Source organism: Ovis aries, chromosome 10 (genome assembly GCF_016772045.2).
Source record: "Ovis aries strain OAR_USU_Benz2616 breed Rambouillet chromosome 10, ARS-UI_Ramb_v3.0, whole genome shotgun sequence".
Classification (NCBI taxonomy): domain Eukaryota; kingdom Metazoa; phylum Chordata; class Mammalia; order Artiodactyla; family Bovidae; genus Ovis; species Ovis aries.
This window is the reverse complement of record NC_056063.1, coordinates 32,648,521-32,668,804: the sequence shown is the minus strand read 5'-3', so window position 1 is coordinate 32,668,804 and position 20,284 is coordinate 32,648,521. Positions and strand designations below refer to the sequence as shown.

The following is a 20,284-nucleotide window of genomic DNA, read 5'->3' as shown; positions in this document are numbered from 1 at the left end:
CTCTCGTAACTTGTCCCAAATCATACAGCTCTTTAAGCCCCTGCACAGACACTTGAGCAGATGGAAATATATGAACATGTGCACATATGACGTGCACCCACACCACACCACTACCGTCCCACAGGGAAAGCTAACGTAAGAAGGTTTCCAACACTTATCAACTATGAGAAAATGCAGGTAAGAATTAACATTATTAACAACAGAAATATGAGTTTATGGTTACAGAATTGTAGCACTCCTTTAATGACATGATTTGAAAGCACTGACATGTACATATCTGTTAATCCAGCCCCTGAAACTGCAGGCCCATCTCCCTTTCTCTGATCCTAGAACACATATAACTCTTGAAATTTTATTTAAGGGAGCTACTTGCAAGAACTGCCTAGCACTCCTCAGTTCAGTTCAGTTCAGTTCAGTCACTCAGTCGTGTCCGACTCTTTGCAACCCCATGAATCGCAGCACGTCAGGCCTCCCTGTCCATCACCAACTCCTGGAGTTCACTCAGACTCACGTCCATCAAGTCCGTGATGCCATCCAGCCATCTCATCCTCGGTCGTCTCCTCCTTCTCCTGCCCCCAATCCCTCCCAGCATCAGAGTCTTTTCCAATGAGTCAACTCTTCGCATGAGGTGGCCAAAGTATTGGAGCTTCAGCTTTAGCATCATTCCTTCCAAAGAAATCCCAGGGTTGATCTCCTTCAGAATGGACTGGTTGGATCTCCTTGCAGTCCAAGGGACTCTCAAGAGTCTTCTCCAACACCACAGTTCACAAGCATCAATTCTTCGGCGTTCAGCCTTCTTCACAGTCCAACTCTCACACCCATACATGACCACAGGAAAAACCATAGCCTTGACTAGACGGACCTTTGTTGGCAAAGTACTGTCTGCTTTTGAATATGCTATCTAGGTTGGTCATAACTTTTCTTCCAAGGAGTAAGCATCTTTTAATTTCATGGCTGCAGTCACCATCTGCAGTGATTTTGAAGCTCCCCAAAATAAAGTCTGACACTGTTTCTACTGTTTCCCCATCTATTTCCCATGAAGTGATGGGACTGGATGCCATGATCTTCGTTTTCTGAATGTTGAGCTTTAAGCCAACTTTTTCACTCTCCTCTTTCACTTTCATCAAGAGGCTTTTTAGTCCCTCTTCACTTAGGGTGGTGTCATCTCCATATCTGAGGTTATTGATATTTCTCCCGGCAGTCTTGATTCCAGCTTGTGCTTCTTCCAGTCCAGCGTTTCTCATGATGTACTCTGCATATAAGTTAAATAAGCAGGGTGACAATATACAGCCTTGATGAACTCCTTTTCCTATTTGGAACCAATCTGTTGTTCCATGTCCAGTTCTAACTGTTGCTTCCTGACCTGCATACAGATTTCTCAGGAGGCAGGTCAGGTGGTCTGGTATTCCCATCTCTCTCAGAATTTTCCACAGTTTATTGTGATCCACACAGTCAAAGGCTTTGGCATAGTCAATAAAGCAGAAATAGATGTTTTTCTGGAACTCTCTTGCTTTTTTGATGATCCAGCGGATGTTGGCAATTTGATCTCTGGTTCCTCTGCCTTTTCTAAAACCAGCTTGAACATCAGGGAGTTCATGGTTCACATATTGCTGAAGTCTGGCTTGGAGAATTTTGAGCATTACTTTACTAGCATGTGAGATGAGTGCAATTGTGCGGTAGTTTGAGCATTCTTTGCCATTGCCCTTCTTTGGGATTGGAATGAAAACTGACCTTTTCCAGTCCTGTGGCCCTGCTGAGTTTTCCAAACTTGCTGGCATATTGAGTGCAGCACTTTCATAGCATCATCTTTCAGCATTTGAAATAGCTCAACTGGAATTCCATCACCTCCACTAGCTTTGTTCGTAGTGATGCTTTCTAAGGCCCACTTGACTTCACATTCCAAGATGTCTGGCTCTAGATTAGTGATCACATCATCATGATTATCTGGGTCGTGAAGATCTTTTTTGTACATTCTGTGTATTCTTGCCACCTCTTAATATCTTCTGCTTCTGTTAGGTCCAGACAATTTCTGTCCTTTATCGAGCCCATCTTTGCATGAAATGTTCCCTTGGATTCTCTAATTTTCTTGAAGAGATCTCTAGTCTTTCCCATTCTGTTGTTTTCCTCTATTTCTTTGCATTGATCGCTGAAGAAGGCTTTCTTATCCTCTTCTTGCTATTCTTTGGAACTCTGCATTCAGATGCTTATATCTTTGCTTTTCGCCTCTCTTCTTTTCACAGCTATTTGTAAGGCCTCCCCAGACAGCCATTTTGCTTTTTTGCATTTCTTTTCCATGGGGATGGTTTTGATCCCTGTCTCCTGTACAATGTCATGAACCTTATTTTGTTATGACCTAGTAGAAAACTTGGAAATGTCTTAAGCCTGTTTAAAGGTATGAAATCCATCTTAGTATCCTTCAAAAATGGACAAAACCCACTTTATTAAGACAACTCCTGTAAATTTAGTAGTCGAGTATATTTACAAGCAATTTTGGCTTTCAAGTATTTAATCAATTAGTTATTTTAGTTGTCTAGAGGGCTCAGATATACAATTTCTCCTTGGGAATGGAACCAAACGAAACTTTAAAGATTATACTCAGTATACTTCAATTAAAGTACTAAATCATACAAATGTTTATCTAAGCAGCTATTTAGAGGCCTAGTAGTAGGCTCATGTATGCCGTGATTTTTACAATGATTATAATCATCTGAACGGGTTTTTTTTGGGTGAATTTGTGTTTGTCTTTCCTAGGAGACCCTTTTTCCAAATCAGGATTTTATATAACAAATGTAGTGTTTTAGTAGTAAATAGCTAACACTTAAAAGTAGATTTCATGTGGTTGTTCTAACCAATCAGATTTGCAGAGTACACAGTAATACTAAACTTATTCTATTTAAAATGTTGTCATGTAAGTTCAGTTCAGTTGCTCAGTCATGTCTGACTCTGCGACACCACGGACCACAGCACGCCAGGCCTCCCTGTCCATCACCAACTCCTGGAGTTTACTCAAACTCTTGTCCATTGCGTCGGTGATGCCATCCAACCATCTCATCCTCTGTCATCCCCTTCTCCTCCCGCCTTCAATTTTTCTCAGCATCAGGGTCTTTTCAAATGCATCGGTCAGTTGTCATGTAACATTAAAGACAACAAGAGTTAACAGGAGAGTTAAGAGAAAAAAATATTTGCCCCAAATAAAATAAGCAGAGTTTTCTATATGAATGTTGGAATGACCAAGTACAGTTTTTTAAGTGTCTTAAAATTATGTTCAGACACTCATATCTCAAATTACCGTAAAATTCAATGATGTAAAATTCAAAAATTGATTCAGTAATCTATTTTTGCCTTATGATTCTTTAGGAATATACATTATATGCATAAAGCAAGGACAAGCTGTATGAAACAACTATTTGAAATTCCTATTAAAAACAGTAAGTCCTTTTTCATAGTCATCATCATGAAGGCGAAATTACAGGTTTCCTTCATGTACTTCAATTTCAGTTCAGAAATGAGAATGAGCCTGTGGGTACAATTTCTTACAAGTATTAACCAGAAACCAGTGACAAGTCTGTACTTAAGCTAGGAAATCAGATACACCTGACAGGCCAAAAATACTTCTGCTGTTAAGGGGTGCTTTTCTCAGGGTCCCTGTGACATTCCAAAGGTAAGTATTCTCTCAAATACTCTCCTTACACTAAGTCATTTGAACACACAGGGAACTTCCTGTGGTTTTAAGCAGACCAACAGATGTTTTTGTTTAGTAAAGAAATTTAATTTTACTTAAAGAGATTGACTGTGGAAGCTCATTTAGCAAGAAGGAACTACAAACCCTCTTTAAATTTCTGCAACTTAAGTGAGACAGTATCAAAATTCTCAGCACAAGTAAAAGACTTTGGAATATGTTATAAAACCAGTGAAATACTGAAGAAGCAGGGATAAAACATACAGGAATTTTAAAAAGATTTAGGGTAGTCTTCCTATTCTAGAATAGTCTTCCTGTTCTAGCAGATAAAATTATATATGCTATACATGTAGCTGTCAAAATTTATGAGTTATATGTTTAATATTCACATGTCTAATTCTGTTTTAGGCAAGCTACCTACAGTTGCTAAGTACAGGCTGTCAATCACTGTCTTCATTATGCCTTTTCAATTATGTAAACTTTTCATTTAAATGAGCAAGTTAAGTCCCACTTTCAAACAGAATTAAACAAACCAAAGATTTTTCTGGACAATTACTTCTCATTAATCACCTGGCAGGAGGCCTTCCCCACCAAGAAACTACTGACTGAGGGACTGAGACAGGCACTCTCCATGGTGGCAGGACACACACACTGCACAAACACTTCTGTGCACCTTCTCCAGGAGCGCACAGCCCTCATTCCAGTGTCACCAGCTTATAATGACTTATCCTTGGAGGGTGGATGAATTCAGAACCATGAGCAGGCGCCTCACCTTATGCGAGCTGGGTCTACTGTAAGGCAACGTCTGTGCGTGGTGCTGGCTGCTGCTCTGAGTTCCTGCTTCTCGGACAGTGCTTCCAGGCTGGGGTTTCCCTGGTCTGGCAATTGTTAAACTCACCCTCTCTCCGCTGGCCTGGAGGAAATACAGACACAGCCACCAGTCATTACCGATGTTTCTCATTTCGCAGAGCACAAGTACTTCCCATCACTGCGCCAGCGCCTTGCCTGGGGTGGCTGCAAGTGCCTGGTGGTAGGAGGAAGGGAGCTGGTCTTGTGAGCTTGTGGTTCAAGGTGTCTGCCGCTGAAATACACACACAGCTCTTGGACAGACCCTCCCCAGACCTCCCTCCCCAACAACCCAGGCAGAGCAGTCCACCTCCCCAAGAAGGTGTTCTTCCTCCCCAGGACTTCTTGAAGGGTAACTTTCTTTTAAAATGAAAACAAAACATGCAAGTCTGTCAATAGGAGATGACGGAGTCAACCAGCTGGTGAAGATCAGGACACAGTTCTACACTTCCTTTCATAGTTAGGATGTTCACAACATACTGCAGACACAAAGCTGCAAATTCAGAACTTACAAGGTAAGTGCATGTGTTGCATAAATGTGTGTCTGTCTGTGGACATATACACTCAGGAGTTTGTAAGGATGTTCTCCAAACAATGTTGACATCGCTTGCAGTGTTTAGTGCAAATTCAATTTTAACATATTTTCAATATTTTATCTTTGGTATTTTATTTCCATTTTAGACACAGAATCTATTTTTACAATCCTCAATAAGATTAATGAAAGTGAAAGTTGCTCAGTTGTGTCTGACTCTTTGTGACCACACGAACTGTAGCCTGCCAGGCTCCTCTGCCCATGGAATTCTCCAGGGGATCTTGCCAACCCAGGGGTCAAACCCATTCATTTTTCTCAAAAAGAAACTTAAATTGAGCAACTTGAGTTTTCTATGCCTTGGGGGAAAAAAATCACAACACAAAATATGATGTAACTATTTAAATTATAAAAATCCAAATAAATGTATTACTGATGAAAAATTTTAAGTGTGTTTTCTACCTGTGTAACTATATTTTCCACATTTTGGTTAGAAATTTAGAACACTGCCTGAGACACAGTCAATATATATTGCTCTCTTCTTGGCTATCTTACTGACTTCTCACTTCAAAAAGCCTATGCAACTCACTCATTTCCTTTAACAAATTTCCAAACTGGGTTAACTTCCCCCCCACACACAAGATAAACTGTTCTCAGCAGTGCAGCAGCTGATGCAACCCACAGGTATAGCCCCTGGTGCCCTGAGTGCTGCCTCTGATGTGAGGGAATGTCAAGGCATTCGATTTCTTTAAGCTTGAAGTCTATGAAATAAGACCAATGCCTGAAATTCCTCTCAGTGCAGTATGGCTTTGAGTGTTTCCTGAAGGCTACATTTACCAAAAAGTGAAAAAAAAAAAAAAAAAAAAGGCGGGGGGGAGTAGGTCAAAGGGGGAGCAAAACCTGGGTTTTCTTAGTCTTAAAACCTCACGGTTATTTGATTCTATGTACATATACATATTTCATGACTATCAACCTATCTTAATTTCAGATATTCAATTAACAGATGCTTGGTTTCCACTGCAATATGTGTTGTGCCTCCTTAAGAAAACCCATTTTGCTTTACCTTTCTGTAAGGCTGTGGGAAGCCCCCTCCCTTCCCCACTCCCCCTCAGATGCCATGGCATCCTAGAACCTAAAGATCGTCTCTGGTTTTTAACTCATCTGTTTTGATGCTGTTACTGAAAATACATTTCTTTTCTCTAATAATGACAACCTACTTCCAGAGAATATTATATTTTTTTAAAAAGGCACTATAGAGATACTCTGAATAGTAAGTTACCTTCCCCTATTTTTATGGACTGAGAAGTGCAGGGGAGTGGAGAGACCAGGTGAGTCGCACCTTCGGTGACTACAGCCCCTGGGGTCTTGCTGCTCCCACAAGTCCACATGTGAAGTGTGGACACCACCACCGGCCACCTGCACCAAAGGGCCTTTAGAAACAGCCCACCTAGAAGGTCATGGGGGTGTAGATCAGCTGGGAAGAGGCAGGACTAGCATGGATTAGACAGTATGGAAGAATTTAGGTGGCCTGGCTGGATGGTGAGGTGACGTTGCACCACCCCGGACCAATCACTGTTACCTGCTGTTGGGAACGCACATTGAGCTCCAAGGGGAGACTGGGCAAGCGCAGTGGGCGCGGGCAGGGCTCACCTGGATGATCTGGGCGGCCAGCTCAGGCGTCCCGTGCTTCAGGTCGTGGCCATTGATAGCCAGCACCCGGTCGTTGCTGCTCAGCCGACCATCCTGGGCCGCCAGCCCCCCTTCCAACAGGTCAAGGATGAAGACCCCCGGCTCGTCGGTTCTGCGCACGAGTTTGATGCCTAGCTGCTCAGCAGAGTCCCGCTTGTGCAGCACCACTGGGAAGACTTCCTCCCGGGGCGCGCTGCCCTCGGGGTGGCCGTGCGCGCGGCTTCCGAAGCGCCTCTCGCGAAGCACGGTGAGCTGCAGAGTGCTGCAGGGCTGCGACAGCACGGCCCGGGCATAGTTGTGTGACACACTGCTGATGTTGTAGTTGTTGACCTGTAAAGAAAGCATTAGGACGACTCTTATTTTCCCAAGTTGTGGAAATGTATAACATTTCTAAAGGAGACCAACCTTGTGAAAAACATATAGTCATTATTTACAAAGAACACTTTACAAAGACATTCTAAAAGACAGACTTTCTAAAATTAACTTGAAGAGCAGTATGTAGAGATTGGTACTTCAGATCACAGCCTTTAATGATAGCTGGATAACCTGTGGTGGATTTCAGAGCTTGTTTGAGTGAGTGTCTCATGTGTAAAATGTGTTTACCACTATCCACTCCACCGAGTCAGGATGAGCCTAACTAGTCAACATCAGGTATGACAAGGGGTGCTGAAAGACTAGCTCTAGTCGAACAGAAACAGAAGGTCTACTGGATTACAAGTTTGCTTGATCAAATGAAATCCACTTAAGTTAGAGAAAATAAACTTAAGGAAACTGGCACATTTCAAATGTATCTTATTTCAGATGGGTGACTTACTTTAAAGCAGGTAATCATAATTTCACTCTAATTCTTTGGCTCACAAGTGTAATGTATCTAACAAACATAAGCATAATTTAGTACTCACAGAACACTTAAACTTTGTAACTCTGAAATAAGTACAGTTGACTGATCCTTGGACATGTAATATCACTAAGAAAATACACCCAGTTCCAGTTGTTTACCCAATGGGAGGAGATTAGCACAGCTCTTGTGTTTTTCACAGTGAGAGCTGCTCCCAACCCAACGCCAACAGCGAGGGGGACAAGGCTCTGAATAGCAGTGACAGGCTCTGGCTGAGGTAGGTGTGATCACCTGAACTCCTTACATTTTTTTCATGTTAATCTACATGAAGCAAGGCCTCCCCACTTCCTGTTACTCTAGAGTTGATAGTTCTGAACACTATTATCTTGAAATTTTGTTGATTTTGGCCTGTTGATGTCTTTAAAACGTCAATCAAATTCATAGGTATCGTACACAAACTTGCTGTTCTCCCAAATCTGAGCCTTTTGTGCATTTGGTAGCCACCCAAGCCCTCAATAAGAACACTTTATAACACGGGATCAAGTACATAATTGAAGCAGTGTCTAAAAAGACTAGTCAGCCATGGATCCATGAATCAAAAACCATCCTTTCTGTCTATTCAGCTAACAGCCACCTAGCTCTCAGCTCACATTTGTCTTTCTTGCATTCAGATATCACATGACTCTGGCCGAAACCCAGTCGTAGCCATGTGAAAGCATATAGCCTCTTAACTAGCCTTGAGCAGTAGGTGTGGAATATCCCACAAGGGAAAAAGGTTTTCCCTCATGAATGTGTGGTTGCTGGAAAAATGCAGAGAAAGAAGAGACCAAATAAATTATTGTTTCTAGGCTTTGTAAAGGCAGTGCCAGAAGAGTAAACTCTACCATTTTGGTTGAATGTGCTTTGTACCAGTGTAATCAACACATGGGGCTTCTTCTCTGGTGGCTCAGACAGTAAAGACTCTGCCTGCAGTGCAAGAGACCCGAGTTTGATCCCTGGGTCGAGAAGATCCCCTGGAGAAGGTCATGGCAACCCACTCCAGTATTCTGGGGAACCCCATGGACAGAGGAGCCAGGCAGGCTACAGTCCATGGGGTCACAAAGAGTTGGACATAACTGAGCGACTCACACTTTCACTTCACTTTCAATCAACACATGGCTGTAGTTATTTTCCTTTAAAACTGAACATGCCTCAATCATTGATGATAACTCCAACTGAGAACACTCATTCTTCATAATGCTCTTAAAAGTTGTATTATCTTTCATTGTGACACTGATGTAATTTATACCAGCAGTATTTTTTTTCTTTCAACTGCTCCAAAGGCTGCATCACAAAAGGCCCTGAAGGTATATGGGTCTCCTAGTCAAAGAATCTATGTAGCAGAAGAAGGTGTGTGTTTAATGTGGGAAAACCAAAGCCACACCTGTTGCTGCAAATAGTTTGCTAAAATAAAAGCACAGGCTTAGAGCTCTTTGCTCTATAAATATACCATCTTCACAACTCTCGTGTATTTTCAAATTGGGCTCCATGTATTATTTATGTAGCTCATACAAAGATAGAGATAACCAGATAGTAACAAATTCCAAGCAGCCTCCTTTCCCAGTATTCACTTCTGAGTGACCATTAATACTCCACATGTGGGTGAGGGGTGTGGCTTTACTTACTGGTTCCAGCACAACCAGCCAAGAGGCTAAGCAGAAGTCAGGGCCCACAGTAGCAGAGATCCTTTTGAATTCATTAATCAGGTTATATGTTCATACTTTTGTTACCAATTTGAATCATTAAACTGGATTTCAGATGACTATCACTAGAGTTATTAGAATTATGTCTCCATAAACAACAGAGCCTTGGAATTTCTATAATGTAAAATGTATATAGCTTTGAGTAAATTTTCAAAAAATATAGTCAATAATTTCAGATAACTGTAATGTTGAGTTATAAGGATTCAGTTATATTACCTAACACAATTCACTAAAACAGAGGAGTAAAAAGTCTACTGCCCAATTATATTAGCTAACAAAGCCTAAAAAACTATTTAACCTCAGTTGTAATCAAACAAATACAAATGAAAACAAAGTATTTATTTTTACCTTTAAAATTTAGAAAAAGAATACCTAATGCTAGTATATCACTATTGGCAAAAAAGAAAACAGAAAAACCCATGTACACTTATTAACAGAATGGCTGGCAGTTGGAGAAAATGGGACCAAAATAAGACAATATATGAGCTGCAGAAAAGGGCAGCTGGGCTCTTTTCTTTTCCTGAACCGCTCGCGTGTCAGGATATGGGGGCAACCCGCAGACCCAGCCTGGGAGTACAGGTGAGGTACCCACAGGTTTTGCCAGCCTCGTACAGCTAGAGACTAATGTCATAAGGTGAGAGCAATCACAGCTGTGCAGTGAAGAATGAGCTTACTGGTAAACACTGCACAGTCAAGAAGCTGAGTTTATATAACCAGGACTGGTGACGCTTCCTGTACCCTGTTTCTTCTTAGTATTTCTAACAAAACCCTGCTGGAAAGTTCCGTCTGTATCAGCCGTACTAAGGGTTTGGGGTCCAAGCGTTATAGTGGGGATAACATACCTGAGGGGCAGCATACACCTAGGGGTGGGGAAATTCCTAGAGGTTCCAGGTTTACTTCAATAAAGGAGGTGGCTATGCCTGGCAGGATGTTACAGCCACAGCCACTCCATCAGGGTGGCTGCAGTCACACAGAAAAGACAAGTCCACTTACACAGTGCACTGTCCTGATGTGCCAAGTAATGAATGGAGCAATGAAGGTGGTCAGTGGCTCACAAAGGAGAGGGGAGAAAGGCTAAGCAGAACTGGAAGGACGAAGGTGGACAAGCCAGCACAGTGGGCCAGGCTGGAACTTCATCCCACACAGAAGCCTCACCTCCCCCTCCCCTCAGGCTTAAGGCTAAGAAAACACCACCTGTCCTAAGCCAGCTCTTGGGAAAGGGGAGAAATTGCTAACAAATTCTGACACACTTTGCATATAAAAGCAGCAAAACTTACTTAGATACAACTCAGGTCCCACAGTACCACAATGTTGTTCTAATCTCATGAGTAAGAACGAGAAAGCGCCAAGTTGACAGAGGAATTAAAACAAGTACCTGAAGAATCTGGTCCCCAGCAAGGAGGCGTCCGTCTTTGGCGATCACCCCATCGCGGTAGACTTCCTGGATGACAATGTTAATCAGTGGCGTTTCATTGCCACCCACAATACTAATTCCTAGCCGAATAAAAGGATTAGACCGGTGGATTTCGATGGTGGTGATTTCACCTTCTGGTAAGCTAAGTGGTTGTGGTGTGGCTGCCAAGTTAAAAGTGAGAGAAAAATAGATGGAAAGAGAAACAACATTTTATATGTTGATTATCTTCAGGCAAAGAAGTCATATTACATTAACAGCTATGCAATACCACTGGATAAGAAAACAGAATGACAAACAACATCTGTGTGTTAAGATTATCTAAACATTTCTTCTCCTAAAGGTGATCAGTAAATTATTGCAACCAGCTACTATGTATCAGATCATGAGGGGTGACACAGAGATCTGGAAACTGTACTAAGAGAACATCACCTCATCCTAACTGATGAGATAGTCTGGAGGGTGGTATGTGTGAAAGTCACTCACTTGTGTCCGACTCTGCGACCCCATGGACTGTATAGGCCAGAATACTGGAGTGGGTTGCCTTTCCCTTCTCCAGGGAGTCTTCCCAACCCCGGGATCGAACCCAGGTCTCCCGCATTGCAGGCAGATTCTTTACCAGCTGAGCCACAAGGGGAGCCCAAGAATACTGGAGTGGGTAGCCTATCCCTTCTCCAGCAGATCTTCCTGACCCAGAAACTGAACCGGGGTCTCCTGCATTGCAGGAAGATTCTTTACCAACTGAGCTATGAAGGAAGCCCCTGGAGGGTGGAACAAATCTCAACAGTGCACAGTAGTATAAAGAAAAGACAGTTCTGGTATGTGGTAACCACAGGGGTAAGAGGGAAGTCATATAGGCCCTGAGAAAGGGAGCGTCTTAAAAATGGGTTATGGCTATTGCGGGCAAAATCTGAATTTGTAGGAACTTCTTCAAGAAAAGTATATTCAAAAGTAATTTAATTTAAGTATTTAAAAGTAAATACCCAGGGCCAACCACCAAGCTATGCCTAGGAGCTACGACTATAGGCTTTCCTAGCGGGCGGGAGTCGAGGGGGCCACCAGAGCATCGCAGCAGAGGAGTGGCCTCGGTGTCAGGGACACACCCAGTCCTTCTCTGGCCGCACATGCTGACCGAGCACTCTCAAGACTCTCCCTGATACAGCCTCCTCACGGCACTGACACAGGTTTTGGGTCAGTTAGCGGATGGAGAGGGTCTGGCACGGAGCCTGACACAAGAGGCACTTAATCGGGGTCATTATTTTCGTTGCTCTTGATATTGTTTTCTTAGTCAAGAAGTGATAAGCAAATGTTTGAACACAAACACAATAAGAAGCAGTTTAACAACCAGTGAATCTTGGACTGAATATAAGAGGGAGTGGAAAGGTCCCCTTCCTCGGGCTAAGGTCCACGTCCTGCTCCTAAGCTGCAAACTGTTAGAACTGTACCCCTAAATGGGTGACTTCTGTGGTATGTGAACCATATCTCAATGTTAACTGTTTAAAGAGGAAAACAACATATGTGGGAGGGCAGTGGGGAGAGGTGGGAAGGAAGGAAGGAACGCCTGATTTCAGACAAGGTGGAGAACAGAGGCGGGGGCGGCACGTACTGTCCCCAGCCAGGCTCTCCTCAAAGGCAGGGTTGTCCAGGCCGGGCTCCTCTGTCCAGGACGGAAGGGATGCCGATGTCAGGGTCCGCCCTGAGCAGTCCGTTTCGGGTGATAAAGCAGCTGGAAGGTCTATGACAGTGGTTCCATTTTCATTCTCGATCTCTATCTGAGTCTTACTAGTTTTCCGTTTCTCTAGGGCAGCTCTCCGATGAGAAGCTCCAGGGCATCTAGAAAGACAACAGGGGGTGGTTTCCAGACAGTGTGAAAGGGAAAAAAAAAAGGTGACTAATAGTTTGTATCACAACTAAACAACAGCAAAGGCTTCTATGCAAAAAGCACCTAGAAGTACCCGCAAGCAGTACATAATTCTGATCTTAATTTCCACAGAAACTAAGTTCTTATCACTCCATGCAGCAAATTTAAAACAAGGCATCTGTACAAACAAGGATTTGGTATATCTCAAAGAATACTTCAGTAAGAAGCTGTGTTTAGGAATATATTAGTACATACCCAGTATACAGCACTACAGTAGTCTCTGCCCTGTGAGGGTTGTCCTGAGGCTCCAGTTAATCCCCCTTTTCACAGGTAGACAGCTGAACTGCAGTAGTGGGAACGAGCGCCTGAGCGCCTTTCTCCACATGCCGCCAGCACCCTGCCTCAGACCCTGAGCACTGCTGGCCTTTCTGCTCTTGCAACCAACACTGCACCTCACCCGCTAGGAGCAGAGATCCACATGAAGCTTCACCAGCTGCAGGAAGCTCAGCCAAGGCTCAGACTACCTACTTGATGACAGACAGGGAAGCAGGTGAAAACATACCTCCTGGTTTGTAAAAGCAAAGCTGCAACAGGGGAATTACAGGTACGCTATGAAATTTAAAGAATGTATTTCTAAGTTCTGGGGAAACTTCCATAAGTACCAAGAAATAAGAACTGTTACCTGGCTTGTTTTGACTTATTTAGGCAAACAAAGGAGGCAGATACATGCTTGTTTAAACATTTAAAGAAACTCTTATACACACGCTGGAAATGCTGCAAGATGCCAGCTCTTTTCCACCTGACGCCTCGACAAGACACAGGATGTATAATGAATGCCGTCTGAGGAGTGAGCAGGAGGAGTCGGGCATCTGTGAAGGAGAGAGCCAGGCACACAGCCCCAGACCCTGACACGACTCCACAGACCCCACCGACTCTCCTGCTGGGGGGAGAAGTTTAGAAAAGGTGGGGCAGGGTAGACGACAGTCTTGTGTTCAGGACTGCAGCCTTTCATTCAATGACAGCATTCTTAAAAAACCTAAAATTTCAAACAAATTAAGTATAGAATTAAATTCAATTAAAGTATAGAATTCAATTAAAATTAGAAGCTATTCCCTAAGGGTATGAGTAATACAATTTCCCACATGAACCGAAGATTTATTTTAGGTCCTGGATTTCAAGGTCTTGAGAAGGTATTTATGAAGTCTCTCTTCAGCACTCTCTCCTGACTCATTTTCCCTTCACCTTCCTAAAAAGGGGCACAATGGATGTTCTGAGCTGCACTGCGGGGCAGTGCTCCACGGAGTGTTTCTGTAAGGGCCTGGTGAATATTTTTGATAATTAGATCACTGAAAAGATTACTTCTGTCGAGAAGTAATTAGAATTTAATTTGAAATTCACTTTTAAAATATTTTACTCAATAAAAAACTGACACAAAAAAACTGAATCATAAAAACACTTATCACTAAGATAGGTAAAGATTTAGTTCTCAAAACATATATCATACACAAATATCTACACAGACTAAAAAAAAGAACTAGGAACAGGAATTGAAGAGGAAATACAAACAATATGAACACCTGGGAATTAGCCTAACAAATGACTAAAAAAATCCTACAAAGTAAATAATCATAAAGGCTAAGAAATAGTTATTAAATACAGAAAAACAAGTTTAAAAAGCAAAACAAAGTTGCTAGAGAGGTAAAGAAACAGGTATATATAAGTTCCCAGTAGGAGAGCAAATTGGTAACAAGAATTAAAGACATTAAAAATGATGCCATACAAACATACAAAAGAATAAGCCTGCCTAGCACCAGAAGGAAGTTAGAGAGGGAACCTTTGGGAACACCCATGTTTAAATACGATGAACCAGCTGAGTAGATGGAGATAGAACAACCACACAAGGGCACAAACAAAGAAAAAGCAGCCAACTGTGTCAATGCCATGAAGGGGCAAATAAGATAAGGGCCACAGCGCTGGTTTGATCTGGAAATGAGAAGGTCATGGTGACCTTAGAGAGAACACTTTCAGTGATGAGGGCAGATGCCCAGACCAAACACATGCCGCTCTGTTAACAAAATACATGCATTCCACAAAATCTGCAGAGCTTAGGGGAAAAGAGGGCTGGGGCAGGCCATCCAAAACCAGGGTGTCTGGGGATGGGGATGGTTGCTAGTGGGTACAGGGCTTCTTTCTGGGGTGTTGACACGTTCTAAAAATTAGACTGTGATGATGGTTACACAGTTCTGCGAATATACTAAACACCACTGAATTGTACACTTCAAAAATAGCTGAAGTTTATGGTAGATAAAATATATTTCAATAAAACTAATTTTTAAACAAATATTAGGGAGCGAATAGACCAGAGCAAAGCTCTGACACAGGTGGCCAGAGTCAGTGTCCCTCCCATCTGTAAACATTTGAACCTGAAAGAGAAAGGAAGACACCAGGATGTGTTGAGTGTCTAAGCTGTGCCTGCTGCTGTGTAGACGTTATGGACTGTATTCCACTGAATCCTCATAACCACTCTATTATCCCCATTTTACAAATGGGAAACCTGAACTAAGCCAAAACCACAGAGCTATCAAATTACAGAGTCAAAACCCAAACAAACTCAGATCTGACTTCAAAGATGTCTGCTCTTTATACTGGATCATACTAAGTTCAATCTTATGGAGTTCCATCTCTGCGCCTTAAGAAAACATAAATTGCATTGCTTTCACAAACTTTTACCTAGAAACACAGCCATAGAACGCTACAGTAAGAAAGGCCTTGGTAACACAAAACTCACAAGCAACAACAAAACCTCTGCTTTTTAAATGGTGCATTTAACAATAACAAGACAAACTGCAACTGGCACCAGAGGGTAGGTAACTGAGTGTACTAGGAGGCTAGTGTGGACGCTATTGCACATGATGAAAAACAGCAGAAAACAAGTGCACACTGATCCAAGTTAAATGCCCTGAACAAGATCGGGGTAGGTGTGCATTCAGCGCGGGTGGAAGGGGAACCCTGAGACAGTGGGGGCCCTCACCAAGGGCACATTGGATGCAATGTGACCGGCCACAGGCCGAGCACTTGTCACTCCCCAGGGAGGGCCCTCTACATGCAGGTGTGTCTTTAAAATTTTCCTAAATAAATCCCAAAGGCTCTTGCAGCAGCCAGAGCAAACTGAGGGACTTCTTTCCTACTGAAGGTGGTTAACTGCACTCCCCTATTCTGGCTCTCCTTATGGAGGAAAATCACATACGAACTAGCTTGATTCATGGCATAGTGGCACCATTCCCTGATATACAATGACTCACATTAGGAGATGCAGAGTGTAGCAGAACACACTGTATTATTAGCAGCAGTGTTGGGGAGGGGGAGGGGCAGCGGCAGGAACAGTAGGCATAAGATTAAATAGCTCATGATTAAGTGCCAGCACAATGCCAGGCACTTAATGAAGCTCAATGAATACGAGCATCTTAGAACCAAGAAAAATGATAAAAATAGTCACGGATTATAGCATGCAAAAATCAACTTAAATGGCATTAGTAAAATTGTTAGACTGGGGTATCCGAAAAGCCTCTCCTCCATAAAGCCATGCGAACACTGGGAAAAATTGTCAGTACCAACTATTACTGAACTCTGGAAATAAGCCAGGGTTCGGTAGCAATCTGGAATGCATTTTATTTAAGAAAAATGACTGAGTTTCAACAGAAGGTACATATGAGCTAAATTTTTGTGTACCAGTGAAATCAAGTCCATACTAATCTGAACTGGACTGTTGAAGTTAATATGTTAATTGTAATCCCCTAGGCAACCACTAAGAAAATAATTCAAAAAACAGGTATGAACAGAAACAACAAAGGAATTAAAATGGCATTCTTGGAAATATTTATTTAACAAGAACAGGGGAAGAAGCAGATGAACCTTTAGAGAAACTGAAAAGAAATGATATATATAAACAAATAACAAATAAAAAAGATATAAATTCTACCTTGTGGTAATTTCATCAAATAATAATAAATTAAAACACTCCAATCAAAAACCAGTTAACTGGCAGGATGGATTAAAAAGACAAACAGGATCCAACTATATACTGTCTACAAGAGACACATTTCAAAGATAGGTTTAAATCAGAAGGAGAGAAAAAAATATACAAGCAAACAACATAAAGAGTTGAATGGGTATACTAATTTCAGACAACAGAGACTTTAAGACAAAAATACTTTCTAGTGACAAAGAACATTCTACAATAATGAAAAGGGTTTATCACAAAACTATAACAATTATAAATAAACACAACAACAGGCCCTGAAAGTATTTACATGAAGTTCAAAACGACAGAATTAGAGGAAAAAATTAACAGTCTTTAAGAAAAGAAAAAAAAAGTCTAAGACTTCTCTTTTTCACTTTCAATAATGAATAGAATAATTAGACATAAGGAAAAGAAGAGAGACTTTTAACAGTATTATATATCAACTAGACCTACAATAAATCTATAGAACACTCCACCCATCAACAGTAAAACACACCTAGTGTACAAATGGAATATTTTCCAAGACAGACTGTGTGCTAGGCCACTAAAAAAAAAAAAAAAGGCCTCAATAAAATTTAAAGTATTAAATCATATACATGTTCTCCAATGACAATTAACTCAAACTGGATCAAAGACCCAAATGTAAGAGCTAAAAGCATAAAAGTCAGAAGAAAACATAGGCGCAAAACTTCATTACCTGGGATTAGGCAGTGGTTTTTTAGCTATGACACCAAAACCACAAGCAAAGAAAGAAAAGATAAAATGGACTTCATAAAAATTAAACTTGTCTGTCCTTCAAAGGGCACAGGAAAATGAAAAGACAACTGACAGAATAAGAGAAAATACTTGCAAATCACATATTTAATAAGGGTCAGAATACATAGAGACTGTTTAAAACTTACAAAAAGACAGTCACTTTTAAAACGGACTAGTGACATTAAGCATTATTCATGAGCTTATGGGCCATTTAAATATCTTCTCTGGAGAAATATCTATCTAAATCCTTTGACCATTTAAAATTGTATTGAATTTTTGTGCAGTTGTAAGAACTCTTCGTATATTCTGGATACTAGACCCTTACTGGATACAATTTACAAATACATATCTGTTTTTTACATTATGTAGGATGAAAAAATGCTGGTGAGCATGTGCTAGACACAAACTTCTCTCCAAGTTACGAAGTGAATTTAAAAGAGCAATCTTAAAAAAAAAAATAAACTAAAAGAGCAATCTTCTCTCAGTGTACCCTGACCCTTAAAGGCTCAAAACCATGTTAACTTAACTAGAGAAGCTCTCAGCACAGAAAGACTTCTTTCAAGTTTTTCTCTGTATTGTACTTTCTTTTAGAATACTGTTAAACTCAAGTTCTAAGAGGAAAAGAAAAAACGGTTCTGAATTTTGCCATAAACTAGGGCACAAATGATTAATTTAATTAAAAAAATTATCACTTAAATTACCATAAGCTTTAAATGTTAAATTGCTGAGGATAAGGCAGGATGGGGTTGAGAGGGGAAGAGGAATCCTCACAGTTGATGTTGCTTGGCAGAACTTCATAAAGCAATTACTAAAATGTTACATGTGTCATACAGTATATGGAATATTTCTTGAGGGCTTTAGTTCTCCCTTCAAAGATGAGCACTTTCCCATGTCTTTTAAAATTCTTCATTGTTTTCCTAATATATAATCAGTTAATAACTAGTAATTTTATTTAAAAATAGTCATCTTTCACAAATGTTTTACTCTTAGCCCTAGGACAAAATGTCAACCGTTCTCAAACTGAAGCAGATTTCTTAAGAGTAGAATTTTTTTCAAATAGGGAAGGTAATTTTGCACTCAAAACTACCAGATTTAACAAACTATTTCTACTAATAAAATTATCATAATTCTGTGTCTCATGACATCACCCTTATTGCTAGTTTGTGCTGGTTTTGCGTGACTGTACATTTTTTGTTCTCTCCCCACAAAGGGAAGTTTATGCCTCAAATCTGGGCGGTCTTATGACTGACAGCATAAGAGATGCTATGTGACTTAAAGGCTAGACCATACAAGGCCATGCAGCTTCTCCAAATTCACTGGAACCCATGTAAGAACTTAAAGTAGCTAGAGAGGCACCTGGAGGCTCTCCTGCGGACGAGTCCTGCCTGAGCCCATGCCTCCTGTGACCTCCGTCAATGTGCCAGACATGTGAATGAAGCTTCTTTCCTGGATGTAAACACTCCAGTGCCAATGGCTGCAGTCCTGGGCTTTCAGTTCTCAGCTGTGGCCCAGAGCGGACAGAGCAGAGACAAGCCAGCCCTGCTATGCCCTGAGTCCCTGGGACTCACCGAATCCACAAGTGGAATATGTTTCCATGTGCTCACTGTTTTTATGTGGTTATATTTGCAGTGGTTGGTTTCTCACCAATACTGACATTAAACATTTGTGAGGTCAATCAGGCAATAGGTAAGTGAAGTCAGGGTCCTCCCTGGTGGCTCAGCAGTAAACAATCTGCCTGCCAATGCAAGAGATACTGGTTTGATCCCTGGGTCGGGAAGATCTCTGGAGAAGGAAATGACAACCCACTCCAGTATTCTTGCTTGGGAAATCCCATAGACAGAAGAGCTTGGTGGACATGGGGTTGCAAGAGTCAGATATGACTTAGCAACCCAACAACAGATAACCAGAACACAGATTAACAACTTAATTGAACAAAAGTTAGTTCCAATTTTGATAATCAGTAGTCACTCTTAGCTCTTTCCATCAAGCAAGTCACCTCACCTTTCAAATCATACACCTTTTTCAGTGTTATCTTTCAAAACACAGGCCTAACACACTTTGGAAACGATTAAATTAGTAGCTCAAATATTAATAAACACACTTGGAAAATGGAACTTTCAATTGGACATAACTGCTTAGCTTTTATCAACCTGTAAGTGAAGGGACAGTTTGAAGTTCCCAAGTTTTTACATCATCAACATAACACTTTGATAGAAAAAATTCATGATACTTCAACTACATATTAAATTCTTATATACATTTTAAGTAAACATTCCTATAATAATTGTGTAATTTTTATCTCACTGCTATCAAAATAACTGAGACTCTGTTCAGTTCCTCTAATATCCCAAAACTGATGTTCGTAAGAGCCAGAAAAGAAACATTTCAAGGAAAAGCCTAAAATCTTCAACCTCAACCACAACTAGGCCTGAACCAGACAGTAGACTCAAAAGTCTGGGGTCAGTTTCCAGGAAGTCTCTGTTATTGTGTTCAGATTCTATGCCTGCTGGTGATCAAAGACAAACAAGAACCTAACATCACATGCATTTTCAAAAGTGTACATATTTATCCCACTCTTAGTTCAGTGGAGCTTAAGTTTAAGCAATTCCTTTGTAAATCTTCTCATTCTTTCTCATAAATGTAAATTATTTCTAATGAGTACACTCATTATATAACACTGATATTTAGGATCAGTATGAACACATATTCACATATCAAACATTTACTACCACACAGCAGAGAATGGGATTCACCCTGCATAAGGCTAGCATGGTATGGCAGAACAGTAAGCCGGAACACTGAAGTTTAAGTCTAACCATGCTTTTACCTACCTTCAAATCTCTGTGACTCAGTTTCCTGATTTGTAAAGTGAGGGGATGAGCTTAGATTCAACTCTATGATTTCAAGTGTGA

General features: G+C 41.2%; 1 protein-coding gene across 3 annotated transcripts in view; it reads right to left on the bottom strand.

Moving 5' to 3' along the window:
• The window catches only part of LNX2 (ligand of numb-protein X 2), an 88,633-nt gene that overhangs the window by 22,582 nt on the left and 45,767 nt on the right, over window positions 1-20,284 (bottom strand). For all 3 annotated transcript variants that reach the window (XM_027973639.2, XM_060394076.1, XM_060394077.1), the window contains 4 exons: window positions 12,341-12,567; window positions 10,699-10,898; window positions 6,705-7,073; window positions 4,452-4,592 (listed from right to left, as the gene is read on the bottom strand). In XM_027973639.2, the coding sequence (XP_027829440.1) occupies window positions 4,452-4,592; window positions 6,705-7,073; window positions 10,699-10,898; window positions 12,341-12,567 (937 nt within the window). The remainder of the gene's footprint in view (window positions 1-4,451; window positions 4,593-6,704; window positions 7,074-10,698; window positions 10,899-12,340; window positions 12,568-20,284) is intronic.